Source organism: Orbilia oligospora (genome assembly GCF_000225545.1).
Source record: "Orbilia oligospora ATCC 24927 unplaced genomic scaffold scaffold00078, whole genome shotgun sequence".
Taxonomy (NCBI): domain Eukaryota; kingdom Fungi; phylum Ascomycota; class Orbiliomycetes; order Orbiliales; family Orbiliaceae; genus Orbilia; species Orbilia oligospora.
The window spans coordinates 1703607-1722033 of NW_011645635.1; the positions used below are offsets into that span (position 1 = coordinate 1703607).

Consider the following 18427-nt stretch of genomic DNA (forward strand, 5'->3'; position numbering starts at 1 on the left):
ATGCCATGGACAATCAGACAAATGGCCATTTGTCAAAATTCGTCCATTGACTTAAAAACAGAGACAAATATCATCCTTCATTCTTCAGGAGGTACTACAGATCGACTCGATACACTCGTTCGCGACTCGACCGCTGAAAGTAGTATTTTGAAGTATCTTCAGCACTGGACTACTATCCACTCGCTGGTTTTAATTGCATTAGAAGACGAATGGAAAAATTTTATTAACTATATGGAAGAAACGGTCGCTACTATGGTACGATGAAATTATTGATTACGCTTTCCCCTCTATATCCTCGCATCGGGCTTCTTTTTAGTAGGAATAAAATCGGGATTTACAGACTTAGTGGAAAATATCTGACAAAAGTTTCGAAATTATGACCTCGTCCAGGCTGCGGAGACACTATTCCCCCAACTTTCTTCATCGGATCAAGAAGAGGATAACGCTATCCAAATGCGAATTTTTCACAAAATACAAGAGTGTCAGTCAACAATTGACTGGTTAATTCGTACGAAACAGGCACTTCAATTAAACGTTGAAACGGTGGATAAGCTATCTTGCCATATGAAGGAGGCGTATGAGCATGAGAAAGGTGATTTGAGCGAAAACGACAGGAATGGATATCATAGTCTCAGTGAGAGTATTAAAAACTGCATTTACGGACAGAATTTTGCATTCCAAAATGTTACATGCTTATTGGAAAGAGCATCAAGAGCAGCTTTCACGGTTTGCACCCACCTCCCCATGCATAGTTGTTGTTTGCGTCGTGCCACAAATGCTATTGGGCCCATTGAAAAATACTACTTGGTGGTAGCGTTTAGTTTACAAGCTAGCTCCTTGAGCTAACCGTCATATAGTTTCGAGATATTGCTAGTCAACGAGATAGTTATGTCATAAAAACCCTTGCCAGACTTTCTAAACGCGCAGCAGATGAAACGTCGGCATTAACTTCGCAAAGCATTCGCGAGGCCCAAATCATGAAATCGATAACACTACTCGCTCTTATTTTCCTACCAGCTACCTTTATAGTCGTGAGTATTATAAATAGCTAAGATTCAAAGCTTACATTACTAATTATAATTGTATACCCAATGGATCGAATATATAGGGGTTTCTTGATCTGGACTATATATCAGTCACAAAGACACCAAATGGCAGTCTCCAATTAGAAGCCAAGCCAGAAATTTTCTTGCTCTTAGCACTTGCAATACCTTTAACTGTCGCCGTTGTTGGTGGGTGGTACGTGTGGCAATATCGATCGAATCTCAAGAACCTTTTTACTAGAAGGCGTCAGAAGAAGCAGGTTGTAGATGTTGAATCGACTTTTTAATTAGGTGCTCATGTATCTAACAAAAAATAAGCGACAAAATACTTCCAAGATCACAAACTGACTAGCTGAAACCGCAAACAAAGTAGCATTTATTATAGCCAATCCTCCACACATACACCCTTAACTCAATATCACTATGGTTCGTACCGCGCATGGCAGTCTTCCTCAAACCCTTCTCAATCCCATCCACAATCCCAACAGGTACTTCCTTTTCAAGTTTTATTTTTTACCCTTTTTTTCGTAACTTTCTTTTTGAATTTTTTTTTGTTTTCTTTCAAGTACTCGGCTGAAGTTGAATTCAGTCTCAAATACTACGTTCGACGAATTATATCGATCAATCCGAGAAAGACCCAAGAGCGGACTTCAAGGCGTCAGTGAACCGGGTACAGTCATCCGGTATAGCTGCTAAATATTCGTTCGGTCAGCTTACCTGCGATCCTCAAAGAGTAATGATACTGTAATCATAAAAATAGCCTGACTGTTCGACGTTGGAGCCTCGAAATTGATGACAATTGATTTAGCTTTGATGAACGTTTCGGCTGACGATTCCAGCTTTTTTCGCTCCTCATTAATAAGAACATCGAGGCTCGTCGGTATGGACGGGACTCCATGGTCCTCCGGCCCTGCAACAAATTGATAACAGAATATAAAGCCTCCACGGTTTGACTTTCTATTCCGCTTTAATGTCACAGAGCATTCCTTCTCAGATTTCTTGACCTTTAGTTGAAATTTCTCGCCTATAAAATACAGCAACATCGGTTAGTAATCAATATCTTCATTCCAATGGTGATATGGGCGCTTAGTCAAAGGCCTGATGTTCACTCACAGGGTATCGTAAGGTAATCACGTGAGTCTGGTCGAAATATTACCAACCAAAACTTCGAAGCCCCTTCTAGAGGCAGATCCTCTTGAGAATTTGCTGCAGGCTCCTCGCTAGTAGGAGGTGATCGTGACGGAACTTCTTGGGTCACAGGGGAAATTAACCCCGACGGCTCATTATCCGTTGTTGAAATCTGTACTGGAGGACTCGAGTCGCGATGTGATATAGGAACCCATATTTGCACACATGCAGCGAGGTCGCTTGATACGCTACCTGGCATAGTGTTATCGAGAGGCTTAGTTTTTGAGGACCCTTGATAGATCTGAACGGTTGTAAACTTTAATTGGGACAACGATCTAAATATAAATTGGGCAGGATTAGAGATTTGACCTAAAAGCGTAATTTTAGAAGCACTAGAGGTCTAAAACCTAGGATCTTTAGTCTTACCCGTAGTCATCCTTACAGAGTTGAACCCCTATCATCTTTTGATAAAAGAGTCGATTAAAGTCTATTGTTCGATGTGTTAGATATTTAGGAGCGATATGCTTGCGAGCCATGAAATATCAGATCTGCAGGTCGAGATCGAAGCTATATTAAATCTTACCTGCATGATCTTCAATATGAAATCTGAAAGTAGGCTGTATTTCTTTGAACGAAAACACATTATTAAAGTGCTTTTTGTAAAGGTGTAGCGGGTAGACCCGTTCCTCTTTGCGATAAGCTTTGATTCTCGGAAAGTATCATTCATATATTAGTAATTGGCTTTCAAATCGAATATTTAATCGCCATATTTTGCCAGAGGTAGGATTAGAAAAACTTACATGAGATATGATCTTCAACCCATCGAAGGAGCTTCCGAGTTGATATGTGAACTCAAATGGCCCCCAGAGCCATAAAAGAAGAATCTGCTCCCCTCTTGGGAGGCTAGGATTCCGAACAGTTCTGAGCTCTGGCTGGTCAAGATTAGGGCATGGGGGCACCGAATTTCGTAACTCATACCCAGGTATCGCGTCACTGACAGTGAAATCGTCCCTAGATGAAACTCCTAATTAGCATTAGGGCTCAACACGTCTGAGACGACAGGATAATTGAGCACCTTACATTCTTGCAATATTGTAGATGGTAAGTTTCGATGAGTTTCGAGTTGATGGAAAGATAGGCTTTATTTCTGCATTTGTCTGTGCACGGCGGTTCTCTAGCCAGATACGCTTTGAGTCACCCCCGATTGTGCCAACCCTGTTGTTGCCGTTTTTCGAAACTTCGTCGCGGAGCTGGTTTATTCGTTGAAGTACTTCACTTGATAGAAGCCTCTCTGCGGGATTAACTTTAAGCATGCCCCGAATAATAGAAATCATGCCCGTGAGATAGAGGTCTTGACTATGTCTGTTCGAAATGTCTTTCAAAACACCCTCGACAGCTGGGCATAATTGGGGTTCTTGAGATTTTGACAAATTCCAGAACTGATGATTTGTATTTTTAAAACGAGCTTCACGAAATGCCTTGACGCCGTCTGACCCGACTTTAACGCCGTCGGGTGTGTCAAATCCAGCAAGGAAGACTACCAGCTCGTTCATGCAACAACCAAGTGACCATATATCGTACGCGGGATCGCCCTTGGCGAGCTGCATATCTGGAGTCCGGGACATCTGTTTAGAGTTTTTTAATTTAGGCGGCGCATAGGTCCCATCTTCCGCGTGGTTCGTTGGCACTTTACCGGACGTATAATGATGAGGGTTTTCAACGCGAGAAGAAAAGCTAGCAAGTCCGAAGTCGCAGATGAAGAGTTTCCCTTGTTCATTAGCAAGGATATTGGTGGGCTTGATATCTTGATGTATGCAAATCTTTTTGCGGTCCTTGTTTTGCAAGTCATTCAATGCACTTATCACACCTTCCATACCCCTCCAGAGCGTAGTATCCAAAACACCACCCTCGCTCTGTGATGAACCTGGATGCAAATTAGGCAAGTTCAAAGCAGGCGGGAGCGTGGGGCAGCCATCGAAGATGCTGTTCAAAGTGTAGGGGATAAAGTCAAAAGTGAGATAAAGGTTCTCTGAGTCTTCATGGGCGCAGTAGTACTTGACGATACTTGAATTGTTCAGATCCTGAGCCAGTTCTGTTGCGATACTCTCCGGGTCTTCCAAGATCCTTTCAGTTCTACTCCTTTTGGGAATCTGTTTCATAGCATATTTCTTGGGCTAATATAATCACAAAGTTAGCGTCATATAATTTAAACTAGGAATAATATAGCCTTGGGGCCAGACACTTGTACACTTATCAAAGGAATAAGACGAGGATACACTTACCTTTTGAAGGCTCTGATTTTGAGCTGAGCTAAGGGTTTTATCATAAGAGGGATGAACCGAGAAGCTAAACACTTGCCCAAAGCTCCCGGCTCCGACAAACTGCTTATCCATGATAGGGAGGATTTCTTGGCCGGGTTCACAAATCTCTTGAAGATTCCATTCAGAGGGAAAGCTACGGAGGGTGAAGTGCCGCACAGCCTCATCGTACGTTTTTTTGAACGCTTCGAACTCTTCCATCTTTTGAGATTCTGGTTTAACAGCCCCGTAACTTTGACCCGGCACTCCCATTGCTGGAAAATAGTCTAGGTTTTTATTCTCATCGATGAGGATTTTAAGTTGCGTGATGAGGTTGGATGTGCGGTTTGGAATCAAATCTCTATCACGAACGCCCCTTCTATAAAGGGGTTCGAAGAGGTATGGAGTGCCTAGCCAGCAAAGAAGCGCCAACAGTCGAACACTACGAGTAGTTCCCTCCTTGATAATTTCATTGGCGAGGATATTGGCCCTTGGGTAAGGGATTGGGAAGGATTGGCACTGCTTGCACTCGGGCACGCATCTTAATACCTCGGCAATACTAATAGTGTCTGTTCGAGTTTGTATTGCTGCTGCTTCCGATGCTTTACGCGGCGTCGCAGATGTCGTGCTTGATGTGGCTGAGGCTGGCTCACTAGGGGCATCGATATGATCAGTGGCGCGCACAATAAGTGTACTATCAACTACATCTTTTGGAAAGTAGTAGATCGACCAGCGCTCATCTTTGCGAACAACCCTTTTCTTTCCTAGGAAATAGGAGACATCACGATATTTGCAATTTTGCGCCAAGCCAGCTACTCGGTAGCCAGGCGAGTCCATGGTTTAAATATGGATACGGCGACGATATATTCGGAAGGATAGGGTATGTAATAAAGTTGGAGTGACGGTCTCAGCCTCTACTTGAGCATTCGAGGGCGAGCCACAGAACCAACAGTAAATCGAGAGTATTTCCAAAACATGCCAAGAGATCCTACAGATTCCCTGAAGGCGACCTGGATACTGTCAACTTTTCGGATTGAGTAGCCTCGAGTGCGCAAATAGAAGTCGACTAGTCTGTGGTTCTGTTGATTAGAACTGCGAATATGTATCTCAGGGGTCCAATCCTAATACTTCTCTTGAATTAAACTGTGGATCTTTGATCTTTAAAGGTGTTATTGAGCGGTTGGTTAGTTTATAAAGTTGACGACTCCGTATCGTAGCTAGAGTCCTACTCATGTGAGATCATAGGTATCTGAGCTGAGTTGTGATGTAGGAACGGGCGCCGAGGGAAGGGTATAAATATAGATAGAGATCCTGAAAAAGAAATGACGGCGGCCTGCAGAGGTTCCGTTCCCAGACGCCACAAAGGTAGGCAGTCTGCAGCTAGCTGCTTCGGTTAGTTACTGTTTTCAACCGATAAGGATGCCTCCAACCATAGTAAATTAGACCAAAAATCAAAAATTCCCACGAAACTAATAGAGGCTATGGGAAGGAACCGGGATTTTACAAGGATGGGTGAAGTATTCGCACGAGAGTCATTCAGATGAAGCAAGACAAGATCTTAACCGATCCAGATGTATCAGGAATGACCTTCGCAAAAAGTGCTCGGTATGAAGGGAATTCCGGGATTACGAAGTAAAATCGTTTTCTTTAATTCTAGCAGCCTTGTGGACGTGCTATAAGCCTAACTTAAGTTAAGGTTGCATTTGTTCATTAGGTTGCGGCGATGCGCCGTGCTACCGCACAAATGTACATATGTATATGTGCGCCGTACGTACCCAAGGCTTAAGGTCGCAAAAACGCGTTTTACTTTACTTTTTTGGTGGATCTAGAGTTTGAAGTCTCGAGCGCGAGCAACTTTGCAAAGCCTCAATGATATCACTGTGAATGTCATGGTATCGACTGACAGCTCCAATCTCCACATTTGCAAGGGCGGTGTATGTATCCATTATACGGGCGAAGCAAAATCCTGAATAATGTTGGTTTGGGAATCTCCTAGTTACTTCTATTGACAGGGTCCGGGCGAATCGGTGACTACATCCGAACTGTGAATAGCCAAGGCAGAGATGAGCGCTCGAGCGATTCCCGGAATATAGAGAAATTAGCAGAGCTGGCTCGGTTTAGATGCTTTGGGAGGTATTAGACCTCCAAGCTTTTGAACTTTGAACACGGATTATGCAGAAGTGGCCAACTTCAACGTTGAGGCTGGTCAAAAACTGTGGGGAGCACTCGAGAGGAGGCCTCGATGTTGGTCAAAGTATAGATAACGATGATCGGATAGCCTTACTGGGAGCCTTTAGTTAGTACATGTCATTCTTGAGCCATTTGCTGATTCAATTACGTATACTGCACCGCCTAATAGCTGGTCCGTCGAACATCAGGAAGCAACATATTCAAGAATCTAGGCCCCAAAATGGGTTTCCACCTTGATAAGTGCTGTTGTTGCTACGCCCAGGGCACCAGCCAGACTAAATCACCGCAGACTTCCCAACCCAAGGATTAGGTTTCATCGTAAATAAGGGCCAGATGCGCATATATAGTATGCAACGCAACCTAGGGGCGAGACTGCACGGCCCGGCTTCATTGTATGCATGTTTGTCATTCTCGGCCTGGGCTGAACAACTTGCAACCTCGAGGTAAACCTGGTGGTTTGCACTTTTAGGTTTTGCTTCAACGCCAGGGAATGAAAAATAATAAAGCGCGCGCGGCGGCACCTTAAGTGTGTGAATCCTATCTGATCAGCTGAGTACGTACATCCTTCCGGTAGGAACTCGGAATTTCCTAGAAATTCAATCATGATAGTAAGTGGCCCAGGTACGCATTTGCAGCCTTGATCAGAACCCTTAGCTTTCGTCTGCAATACACGATTATACTATTGAGATGGGATCTAGTGTAGATCGCAATGTCGGGTTGTAATTTTTTCTTTTCTTTCGTTCCTCCGCCATGAAATGACCCCACATGTTGTGATGGTTGGAAATTTACGAAGGCAAACTTAGGAGCTCTAGAGCCCATCCTATATAATCTAAGCCACGGTGAAATTTTGTTTCCTGTATTCCTTTCGCCCTCTCTTTTTGCCCTTTTGGTAATGTTAATCGGCTTTGAGGGTTATTGATTGTTAATCCGAACTCTGGGCCGAGCCGGACCAGCCCATGTCCAATCGTCCACTAGAGCCTTAGCTTAGACAGCACACCTAAATCCGTAATCGAGTATCGTGAGCATTTCTAGCATGGGGCAGATATCCTCGCAAGGATACTCGAGTGCTCAGCGTGCCATCACAATTTCTTACCCTCAGCTTGCTCTTATTATACTACTGTGACCCTAGCCTCGTTTCTAGACTTGAGTGCGGAGACTGTTCTGTTCCATGCCCATGCGCAACACGCGACGAGGCTCTACAAATTGGAATTGTTGTATTTCGACAAGAGCATCCCAATCCAGGCTTCAGACTAGACCGCGTTTCCTCAGCCACAATACACTAGCCACTTTACCGGTTACACCTGCCTCCCGCCACGCGACCAAGCTATTCTGGTGAAGCGCTTGGCAACACGAGACCTGCTCTGAGGAATGGCCCCTGTCTCAACCTCCTCGACCAGCTCTAACCACCATTCACTATATCCACAACCTTCAATTACACTACTTCAAAGGAACTGCCAAATTCTAGTCATAAGCCACACCGCTGTCGCTACTCAACTCATAAGCGTCCTTTTAATCCATCATGGCCTCCTCCGGCATGTGGGAGGTGGACCCAGAGACTCGTCGAAAGGTACAGAAGGAGCTTATCTGTCTTCTCCAAGCTATCACCAAATATAGACCAGGGTACAGAAAACACAGAGGCTAACATGGATATGGCGATAATATAGCTTCTAGAGCTACAGAAGAAGCCCGGGAACGGCTCTTGCGTCGATTGCGATTCTCCGAGTCCTCAATGGGTACGATATGCTCTACCACCACCCCTGGTCGATCAGAGGTAGGACAGGTCTCGATGGGCCAGGTGTTAACAAAAATGCTACGTCCAGGCATCTCCCAAATTCGGTATCTTCTTATGCCTTAGCTGCGCTGGTGTCCACCGGTAGGTTTCTTGTCCCATACTTCTACTTCCGGTAAGCCATCGCTAATCGCTCAATAACAGAGGCCTAGGCGTACACATCTCCTTCGTCCGCTCGATAACAATGGACCAATTCAAAACCTCCGAAATTCTTCGAATGACCCACGGCGGTAACAAGACTCTAAAAGAATACTTCGAATCCTGTCCAGAATACTCTTCGTCCATGTCCGTCGCAGAACGATATTCTGCACCGTTCGCCGAGGATTATAAAGAAAAGTTAACCTGCCTGGTGGAGGGTACCGAATGGACTGGTCCAAAACCACGGGAAGCTACACCTGCTATTAATAAAAATGTGAGGAGGACTGGAACGGGTGGGTTAGGCAGTGGAAGCAATAGCAATGCTGGCACACCACGGTCCTCAAGTCCTGCCGTTACGACTCAGAAGCAAAGAAATGAATCCTATTTCGAGAAAATGGGGGCTGAGAATGCCGGTAGAAGGGAGGATTTACCGCCAAATCAAGGAGGGAAGTACTCGGGATTTGGAAGTACACCGTTGCAAGAGCCGTCGAATGGAGGTATTGGAGGGTGGGATGATGTCACCAAGGACCCTGTGGGGGCATTGACGAAGGGGTGGGGTTTCTTTACTAGTTCGGTAGCTAAAGGAGCTAAACAAGTCAACGAGGGGTTTGTACAACCCACTGCTAAGATGGTATGTCCCAATGTTCTGCTGAGGATGACAAAGGGGAAATAGCTAATGATAGTAATAGATCGCCGAATCAGATGTTGCAGGTAACGTCCAGCGAACTGCTCTACAAGTTGGCAGTGGAATTGCCACAACAGCGAAAACTGGGGCGGATACATTCAACAGAATGATCGATCAACAAGCTCGTGGGAACTATCAGGCTATCCAACCTGAGAAAAGGGACTTTTGGGATTCGTTTGGTGATTCAGAATGGGATGATGATAAACCAACAGCTAAGAATAGCGCCATCGGAACCAGTGGGATTAAGAAGGCCGGTGGTGGTAGCGGAGCTGGTGGAAAGAAGAATGATGACTGGGGTGATGATTGGTGATGTAGAGGTGGGTTAGGGGCGAATCAAGGCGTATGTGTATATAGGATACCTAGGGAGCTACTTGTTCAATGAGTCTTCAGTAACTTATCTGGGTGCTTGGTAGGCACTTAAAAAGCCGCAAGTAAATTCTTAGTCTCGAGGGGAGATGCTCCTTGAGGTAATCTTAGTCTCAAGGAGATCTGTATGTGGCGGTGCTGTAGACGGTATTTATGTGGCGTATACCTAGCAACCAGATGCACCGCCACATCTCTGAGCTACCAAAGTGCAGCTTCCCAGTCATACCAAGCTACATTCACTCCTTCTCCGCGTCCAAACATCACGTCTTCCTAAACATCAACCGCCATCGTCAACATTGTACTCGCTCTCATCTAACCATCCGCACAATATCTATATTCAACCAGAGCGCCTCCCCAAGGTGCTCCAACGGAATACCGAAACCCTCGTAGTTACTTATCGTAGATAGCTGCCCGCCATGACCGTCGCGAAACCCCCACACCCCCTCATATCGTCTCATGCCTCCACCTCCGGGCTCAAAATCTCACTACATCCACTCGCACTACTCACGATCTCAGATTACGTTTCCCGTCATACACTCCGACAGATCAAGGGACCTATCGTCGGAGCTTTATTAGGCTCACAGAATGGAAGAGAGATTTCCATAGAACACGCGTATGAGCTCAAGCTCATCGATTTGCCGGTTGAAGATGGGAAGATGGATACGGATGGAGAAGAGAATGTTAGGGTCGATGAGAGTTGGTTTGTACAAAAGTTGAAGCAGTGTATGCATCCCTCCTTGTTCGGAATAATTGGTTCTTTGGTTTGCTAATTAGTGGTGGTTATGGGATGAGGATAGTCAAGGACGTCCACCCAACCCTTGACTTCATCGGGCACTTCACATATTTACCTCCACCACCGAACCATCTCCCCCGTCAACTACAGTTAAACATTCAGACACAGCTCCTAACTCACAATGAATCTCTCATCTTCTTGGCCCTTCACCCGTCAGCTTTATCAACTTCCAATGGTGGGAAGCTACCTCTTACAATCTACGAATCAGTATATGAAGAAGAAGGGGATACTCCAGAGACGAAAGTTCTTAAGATGAAATTCACGGAACTGGATTATACCGTTGAAACCGGGGAAGCAGAAATGATTGGTGTTGATCAGGTTGCAAAGGGTCCTTTGAATGCCGGTGATGAAACTGGTGGGAAGGCTACTGGGAATTCGAAAGAAGATAAACCACCTGGGATATCCTCAAAGGATGAGTCTAAAAAGGAAGCTAAAGGAAAAGGAAAGGTAACCGAGGCTTCATCTTCTAAGGAGGAGAAAGAGGTTACTTTTGAAAGTATTGCTTTGCCCACACAAACCCAAGAATGTATGTTCTCTTCATATATACCCATTCATCTAGGAAACTTCTTACTAACTTTCGTGATATAGTACTATCTACTCTAACAGCAAAAGCAAATGCCGTTCGAATGCTTCACTCCCGTCTAACACTCCTATTAGCCTACCTCCGCTCCATCGAATCAAACTCCTCAACTCCATCACCTCAACAACCTAAAATCTCCCATCCCCTCCTCCGTTCTCTCCTCTCGCTGACAAACCGTCTCCCACTACTCGAACCACCAGCAACAGCAGAGTCTAGCCTTTCATCAGAATCTCTAGCAGAACTCAGTGACGTCCACCTCGTTGCGCTCTTGGGTGCTGTTACATCGAGTATTGAGATTTCAAAGGAAGTTGGAAGGAAATTTGGAGCTGTAGAGGCTAGTAGAGGTGGCCGGGAGAGGGGTGGTCCTGGTGCCGGTGGCCCTGGTGGACAAGGGGGCGGGATGATGGAGTTTGGAGGGTATGATAGTACTGGTGATGATTTCGGTGGGTTTGGAGGTGGAATGGGAGTTAGAGGTGGGCTCATGGGAACGCTTGGAGGATTGTTGAAGAATAGCGGAGGGGCTAGGATGGGTGGAAGGAGGTTCTAAACGTTTACGTTAACCCTTGTTTCTTGTCACCCCAGTTTGGGGGGATAAGATTTTTTGATTCTTGAAGAGAATCTGGTATAGAAATAAGACAATGAGGGGAACTGGTTTGGACCGGAGGTCGGCTTTGATTATAGAAGAAGGCGGTGCTATTTTGCTTTCTGGTATTACCCACGTGGTAGTGAGGTAATGCCGTATAATGTGAATTATCATAGGAGCAATCGGTTGTTCTTGTCTCGGTTGCATCTGGCTTTACGCGTTAAAAATTCAATATCGTCTTCCTGATATGATAAAGACCAAATCAAGTACTAAGTAAATAGCCTATAAACTCCAACCCAAATTCGCTAAAATGCATAGTCATATCCCCTAGAACCCCTTGGGTCATATAGTACAATAAGTAGAGAGTATATTACAGATCCCTCAACCTCTCCACCTCCTTCTCCACACTGCCCGCCCCGATAGCCACCACCTCCCCTCCCTCGACTTCCTCAAAGTCTCCCTCCTCTACAATCCATACCTTCTTCGCATCATTACCATAAGTCCCACCCCTCAAAACCACCACCAAAAACCCCAACGTCTCCCTCTCAACATCCCACACCTCCCACCACCTTTCCGGTAGTTTCACCCCATGATCCCTCGCCGCCAGATATATCCCCGCAACAGCCAATTCATGCGGATGATGTGTTAGATATACCTGCGACGGCGAACATAATAAATCTGTCAAATACGCGAATGTGGTTGATATTAATTTTGAATGTTGGAGGGGGTTTGATGGGCTTTCTGAGTTTGGCGGGGAAGATGGCGTAGATGTCTCGGATAGAACACCCAGGGATTGTAGGTAGTTAAATGCCAAGCTATATGGTAGATTAACGGTAGTGTTAAACCCCAATGCTCTAAGAATCTTTGCTTCTGTTGATAATAGCAGGGATTTTAGAGCTGTATAGTCGCCTTCTGAGACGTAATATAGGCTTTTGTTACTCTTTTTCTTTGCCCCTGGTGTTCCATCTTCGTTTTCTAGATCCTTTGGGAGGAGGTGTGGAGGGTGTAAAGGTGATGCTGGGGATAGAAGGTATTTGAAGATGTTGATTATATCACGAGGCTTTTGGGCGTGTTCTGTGAGTTTTGAGGAGAGGTATAGTGATGCTTGACAGGTTTGGAGGAGTGGGGAGGCTGTTAGGGAGGTTGTGAGGTAGTAGCGTTGGAGGAGGATGATGGCAGTTGAGATTGTTGGTTGGGGACTTTTTTTATATATATAAAGTTAGTATGCTGCTACCACTGGCACTACGAGCTGGTATTTGCTACGACATGGAAGAGACGGGAATTGAACATACAGTTCCATTAATATAGCAGCGGCTTGGATTAATCTACAAGCCACCAGACGGAGTTTTTGTTCGACGGATTCGGGGATTCCGACGAGCTGTGATGGGGAGGTTGAAAGTTGGGAGGGAGTCGCGAGGGGGGCGGTGAAGATTGTGACCATCTTTGATAGCTATAACTACCGCGTTTTTGGGTGTCAACGCGGGAAAATTGAAGATTTTGGATCGCGATGAGGTGGAGAATAAATTTGGATATCTTCGAGGGCTGATTCGGGTTTTTTTGGTGAAGCTGGTGATGATATAAAAAATGGTGATGTTTTTCGAGGTTCGTCGTCGCGTGAGGTTGAGGATTGAAGGTCGAAGGTAGAAGGTTGAAAGAGGTTTAGGCTGGTTGGTTGTATGACGTCCCTGCATTTTCTCGGCAAGCTTAGCTCGACTAAAGCTCAAAGCTAACAACCACCCCAATTTACCGACGTCGGAGAAACTTAACTGCGACAACTACTTACTTAATTACTCGAGCCAGGACAAGGGGCTAGAACACCCGCGATGACAAAGCAGGGATTATAATTATTAAATCTCTTGAAGAACTAGAGATTTTAAAGTTATCTTTTCTTGTCCAACAGCTGGTTTGGTGATCAAAAAAAAGAGGCTTAAGCTTGAACAATGGAAGGACGCAATATAACACTCTTATACGCCTCAGAAACAGGCACAACAGAAGACTATGCCGAAGAACTGGGGCGCACACTCGAGCGGTTACATTTTAAAGTCAGAATCGTGGAAATGGACTTATTCGAGCCGGTATGACCTCCTTATATTTAAACCTTTTACGAGAAGAAAGAAATATTATATTAAGTTACTAAACAAGTTCTGCTATAGAAACTACTATTATCCACCCCCCTCGCAATCTTCATGTGTCCAACAACAGGACAAGGAGACGTTCCCGAGAACATGCAAAAGTTCTGGCGATTTCTATTAAGAAAGAAGTTACCGTCAACTTTACTTTCTCATATGAGCTTCTCGACGTTTGGGTTGGGGGATAGTACATATCCGAAGTATGACTTCCCCTCCGGAAATAATAGGATTGGTGTATGAAAACCGGCGTATCGGGTGGATGGCTAAACTACGTCGAGATTGGAATGGTAGATTTAATTGGGCGGTTAAGAAGTTACATAAGCGGTTGCTACAGCTTGGGGCACAGGAGTTCTATATTAGAGGGGAAGGGGATGTGCAGCATGAAGAAGGGTACGTATACTTCAATACCCTCATTGATTCTATGACCTCAGACTAATATAAAATGGATATAAATTTAGGATAGACGGCACTTTAATCCCCTGGGTTTCAGGGTTAACTTCAAAGCTACTAGAACTATTCCCTCTACCAGACGGAATATCACCAATCCCGGATCACCAACTATTACCTCCCAAATTCCGGGTATCGATTGATACTTCAAAACCAATCTACTCAGACGAATCCTATTCAGAGAACTTAACACTCCCCCGCGGACCCAACTCTTTCAAACTTACAGTATCAAAGAACGATCGTTTAACCCCAAATACTCACTTCCAAGATACCCGTCTACTATCGTTCACCTCCTCAACCCCACTATCCCACTCACCAGGTGACGCAATAAGTATCCTCGCCACAAACCCCCCAGAAGTCGTCTCCGAAGCTCTCGAAATCCTAAATTTCAACATCTCGCCCGACCAACCTCTGATCATAACCCCTTCTTCCTCAACATTTATAACACCATTAACCCTTCGCACTCTACTAACCCACCACCTCGATATCACCGCTATCCCCCGTCGCAGTTTTTTCACTTTTTGCGCGGCTTTCACGGATGATGAAACGCATAAGGAGCGACTTATCGACTTTACGAACCCACTGTATGCCGAAGAATTATTCGATTACACCACCAGACCGAGAAGGAGTATCCTAGAAGTCCTCCAAGAATTCGGAAGTGTCAAAGTCCCGCTAGAATACCTCGTCGAAATGATTCCAAAGATCAAGGGAAGATTATTCAGTATCGCCAGCGCCGCAGATCAATACTCTTCACCCCTCCCCTCCCTTCCATCGGTTTCGGAAAAAAAACCAGAAGAAGAAAAAGGAGGAGAAAAGGAGAAAGTATACCACCTCGACCTCCTAATCGCAATAGTAAAATACCGCACCGTCATAAAACGCATCAGACGCGGAATGTGTACCCGCTACATCTCGTCCCTAACCCCCGGGTGCACTCTAAACGCCACAATCACCAAAGGCGGTCTCGGTACCTCATCTCAGAAAAAGATACAACATTCAACACCGGTAATACTAATAGGACCCGGTACGGGGGTTGCACCCATGAGAGCGATGGTATGGGAAAGAATGATTGGTGTTGAAAAGCACTTATCTGACGACAGTGATAATAATGGCGGGTTAAGACCGGCGAAGACGTTATTGTTTTTTGGGTGTAGAGGTAAAGATCTGGATAATTACTTTGGAGACGAGTGGAGTGAGTTAAGTAAGAGATTTGGGAACGAGGTATTTGAAGTGAAAACAGCGTTTTCGAGGGACCAGGATAGGAAGAGGTATGTTCAACATGTTATTAAGGATGAAAAACAAGAGGTTTGGAAGTTGGTCGGGGAGATGGGTGGGTTTGTTTATGTTTGTGGGTTAGTATATATATCCCTTCCCAAGCATGCGTTATGAACGGTTTAGACTAATGATAACGGGGTTTTCTTATACAGGAGTTCAGGAAGAATGCCGCAAGCGGTGAGAGAGGCACTTATTGAAGTGTTTGTGGAGGTTGGAGGGAAAGAGAGAGAGGATGCTGAAGCTTATCTTTTGGGAATGGAAGGGGAGGGGAGGTATAGACAGGAGACTTGGTGATTTTTCGTGACATATAAGCAGTGGTATGCTATATTATGGAGTATAGATTCGATCTTATATACAGTTTAGAAGAGAATATGAAAGTCCTGAGTCCTAATTGATTAGTAGGTATAGATCAAGTTTTAGTATCATTCCACTGTTTTTGTCCATATGGCTTAAATCAATAGACTGAATGTAAGCAATTGGACTCAGGGCATAAGTGACTTCAAGGGGATAGATGGGTGGGTAAAGGTGCATCAAAGCAAAAACAGAAAAACGCTAATACAATCTCAAAAAAAAACATCATCGTCGTAAAATCCTCACAGTCGTCCATATTATTCAACCTCCGAATCAACGATATCATCCAATCAATAAGGAGAAAGAAGGGTATCCCAATATCATCACCTAAACCATTTCAACATTTCCAAGCCCACTCAATCGAAGAAAGAGAGAAAAAGGAGAGAGAGAGAGAGAGAGAGAGAGAGAGAGAGAGAGAGAGAGAGAGAGAGAGAGAGTAAATCAAGCACCATCCCCCCAAATCCCGACAACAGCCATCAAAAACCCAAGACCCCTCGCAGCGACAACCCCCCAATAAGCCCTCTCCCAATCCAACATCCCATCTCTAAGTTCTTCACCATTAACACCTTTTTCTCCATTATCCTCAATCAACTTCTCCATCCTGTTCGTCTTGGGCGATAACACTATACTAGCATATCCACTGCTTAATACCGGTAACATAGCGGTGATGAGAAGATACGGATGTCGTTTATAGGATGGTGAGAATAAGTAGGCGGTTAAGAAGGAGACGGTGGTTAGGTATGTCAATGGCGTAGTGAGCGTTGAAAGGGTGGTTGTTAGATGTGTGAAAGAGCGGTGTGCAGCGGCTGTTGTGATACAAGGATCTGATTAGCGAACGGGAAGGGTATAGATAAGGCTTGCAAGGCCTGTAAGGAGGTTTGAAGGGGACATACGAGCCGATGGAAGAGTTAATAAGGATTTTATGGTCGCAAAGGAAGCGCCAAATGAGACGCCCTGGCAATTGAGGTAGGAGTTAGTACCTGTTCGTAGCTATGGTTACGTGGATAGCTGGGGAATGGGTGGGAAGGGGGGACATATGCATACAGTTAATAGACCTAGCGAGCCAACGCCGATGAACTTCGTGGCGGCGACGACGGGACGACACATGCTTGGGAGGATTGTGGAAGCCGTATATGCAGGCAATGACATGCGATTGCTGAAGTTTACTGATTTGTAGACTCGAGAGGGGTTTATCAGTATAATTGGTGATGTTTTGGAGGGGTCAATGAAGGTGATGAAAAGGTTGAAAGATTATTTGAAGGTGGTTTGGGAGAAGAAGTTGCTGACGAAGGGAACGAAGCGGATTGGCGCAACACAGGATTTTTTGATGGTTCAAGCCGATTACGTCAAATAAACTTCCGACAGTCCGGTTCGTTAGTTAAACGTTCTCTTCTATTTTACTATTTTAACGACAACTATTCCCTCATCCCGAGACTATCTCCACATCCATCTATCCAATTCATTCACAAGATTAGTAACTACAACATGAAGGTGCTATTATTGGCTAACCCACCCTCGGAAAAGCAGCTACGGTGATGTTAAGCTTATCCCCGGGTGAATCTCCATACATATTAAACCCTTCAACTTGCACAAAACACCGTTCAACCCCAGGAGTACAGAAAACATGTGTCCTCAGATGCTCCTTCACGACCTCCACCAACCCCTCAGGGCTATTTCTAACCCAATCCCACGTCTTTGAACACCACGCCGGGTCATTTATTGCAACTCCAGAAGGTAAAGTACCAAATGGCTGGATCTGTGAATTATCTCGATTCCAATCCCATATCCTAAACGAAAGTGTTCGGGTATCATTCGGCAACCCCGGGATTTGTAAACTACTGGTATCGATTCCCTCCAGACTATCGGATTCTTGGATTGCAAAATAAAGTTTGTCGGATTTAAGAAGTGGGGAGGTGGTTATATCGATCAGAACGCTGTCTATTGCGGTTACTGTGGAAGCTTCCCAGAACTCGGAGTATTGACGGCTATCCGTCGTCCCTTCGTCTTGTCTGATAACTCCATGGCTGTTTGACAAGCTGTCGTTGACATACTCCCGTGGGACCCTGACACACATCGTGGTCCTTCCGTCTTCTCGGACCTCGAGCATGAATACTCCCATTTCGAGTAAGACATGGGTATTTGGTGCCTCGGTGGGAGTGTAGAGGGTTGGTGAAACTCGTGGAGTTGGAGCGTCATATACAGGATAGAAGTTTTCGGATAGATCCCAGCTTGGTGGGATTGGGTGGTTGTAATGGCGGTGAAGTCGTAGACCGTGGCGTTGGAGGATTGAAGACCATAGTGTGCAGACCGTGGAGACGAGGAAGTGGTCGTGCCAGGGGATGAAGCTGAGGATGTGGGATTGGATTTCGACTGGGAGGCTTATGATGCTCATTTTTTTTATATATTATTACTTCTATTTGTTATTTTTTGTGAACTGGTATTGTAGTAAGGGTGGAATTGGTAGATTGAAGATGTTGTGAAGCTGGGGAAATTATCGTGATATTTGACCCTGAATGTGCATGTGGGGGAAGTATGTGGGGGAAGTACGTGCACGTATGCCCCACTGTTCATTTAAGGTAAGGGTAGCTCTGTCTTGGCAGTACCATTGGCATAGTACTTAACATACTGTGCGTATT

At 45.1% G+C, this 18427-nt stretch overlaps 7 protein-coding genes across 7 annotated transcripts; 3 read left to right on the plus strand and 4 right to left on the minus strand.

The window, feature by feature from the left end:
* Positions 1-1756: 1756 nt before the first annotated feature.
* Positions 1757-5305, minus strand: AOL_s00078g495 (uncharacterized protein; the record flags this gene model as incomplete). Its single annotated transcript, XM_011123758.1, has 7 exons — positions 1757-2067; positions 2157-2506; positions 2598-2632; positions 2755-2871; positions 2972-3182; positions 3252-4345; positions 4454-5305. The coding sequence occupies 7 exons, from the start codon at positions 5303-5305 to the stop codon at positions 1757-1759; spliced, it is 2970 nt and encodes a 989-aa protein (XP_011122060.1).
* Positions 5306-8177: 2872 nt separating this feature from the next.
* On the plus strand, positions 8178-9580 carry AOL_s00078g496 (uncharacterized protein; the record flags this gene model as incomplete). Its single annotated transcript, XM_011123759.1, has 5 exons — positions 8178-8225; positions 8323-8391; positions 8479-8531; positions 8592-9216; positions 9275-9580. The coding sequence occupies 5 exons, from the start codon at positions 8178-8180 to the stop codon at positions 9578-9580; spliced, it is 1101 nt and encodes a 366-aa protein (XP_011122061.1).
* A 472-nt stretch (positions 9581-10052) lies between these two features.
* AOL_s00078g497 (uncharacterized protein) lies at positions 10053-11556 on the plus strand (the record flags this gene model as incomplete). The annotated part of the gene is made up of 3 exons (XM_011123760.1): positions 10053-10359; positions 10434-10955; positions 11018-11556. The coding sequence occupies 3 exons, from the start codon at positions 10053-10055 to the stop codon at positions 11554-11556; spliced, it is 1368 nt and encodes a 455-aa protein (XP_011122062.1).
* Positions 11557-11962: 406 nt separating this feature from the next.
* Positions 11963-13033, minus strand: AOL_s00078g498 (uncharacterized protein; the record flags this gene model as incomplete). Its single annotated transcript, XM_011123761.1, has 2 exons — positions 11963-12791; positions 12885-13033. 2 exons carry the CDS (start codon positions 13031-13033, stop codon positions 11963-11965), a joined length of 978 nt encoding a protein of 325 aa, XP_011122063.1.
* Positions 13034-13980: 947 nt separating this feature from the next.
* On the plus strand, positions 13981-15637 carry AOL_s00078g499 (uncharacterized protein; the record flags this gene model as incomplete). Its single annotated transcript, XM_011123762.1, has 3 exons — positions 13981-14111; positions 14180-15509; positions 15593-15637. The coding sequence occupies 3 exons, from the start codon at positions 13981-13983 to the stop codon at positions 15635-15637; spliced, it is 1506 nt and encodes a 501-aa protein (XP_011122064.1).
* A 595-nt stretch (positions 15638-16232) lies between these two features.
* Positions 16233-16898, minus strand: AOL_s00078g500 (uncharacterized protein; the record flags this gene model as incomplete). Its single annotated transcript, XM_011123763.1, has 3 exons — positions 16233-16597; positions 16685-16745; positions 16836-16898. 3 exons carry the CDS (start codon positions 16896-16898, stop codon positions 16233-16235), a joined length of 489 nt encoding a protein of 162 aa, XP_011122065.1.
* A 397-nt stretch (positions 16899-17295) lies between these two features.
* On the minus strand, positions 17296-18183 carry AOL_s00078g501 (uncharacterized protein; the record flags this gene model as incomplete). Its single annotated transcript, XM_011123764.1, has 1 exon — positions 17296-18183. The coding sequence occupies one exon, from the start codon at positions 18181-18183 to the stop codon at positions 17296-17298; it is 888 nt and encodes a 295-aa protein (XP_011122066.1).
* Positions 18184-18427: the final 244 nt, after the last annotated feature.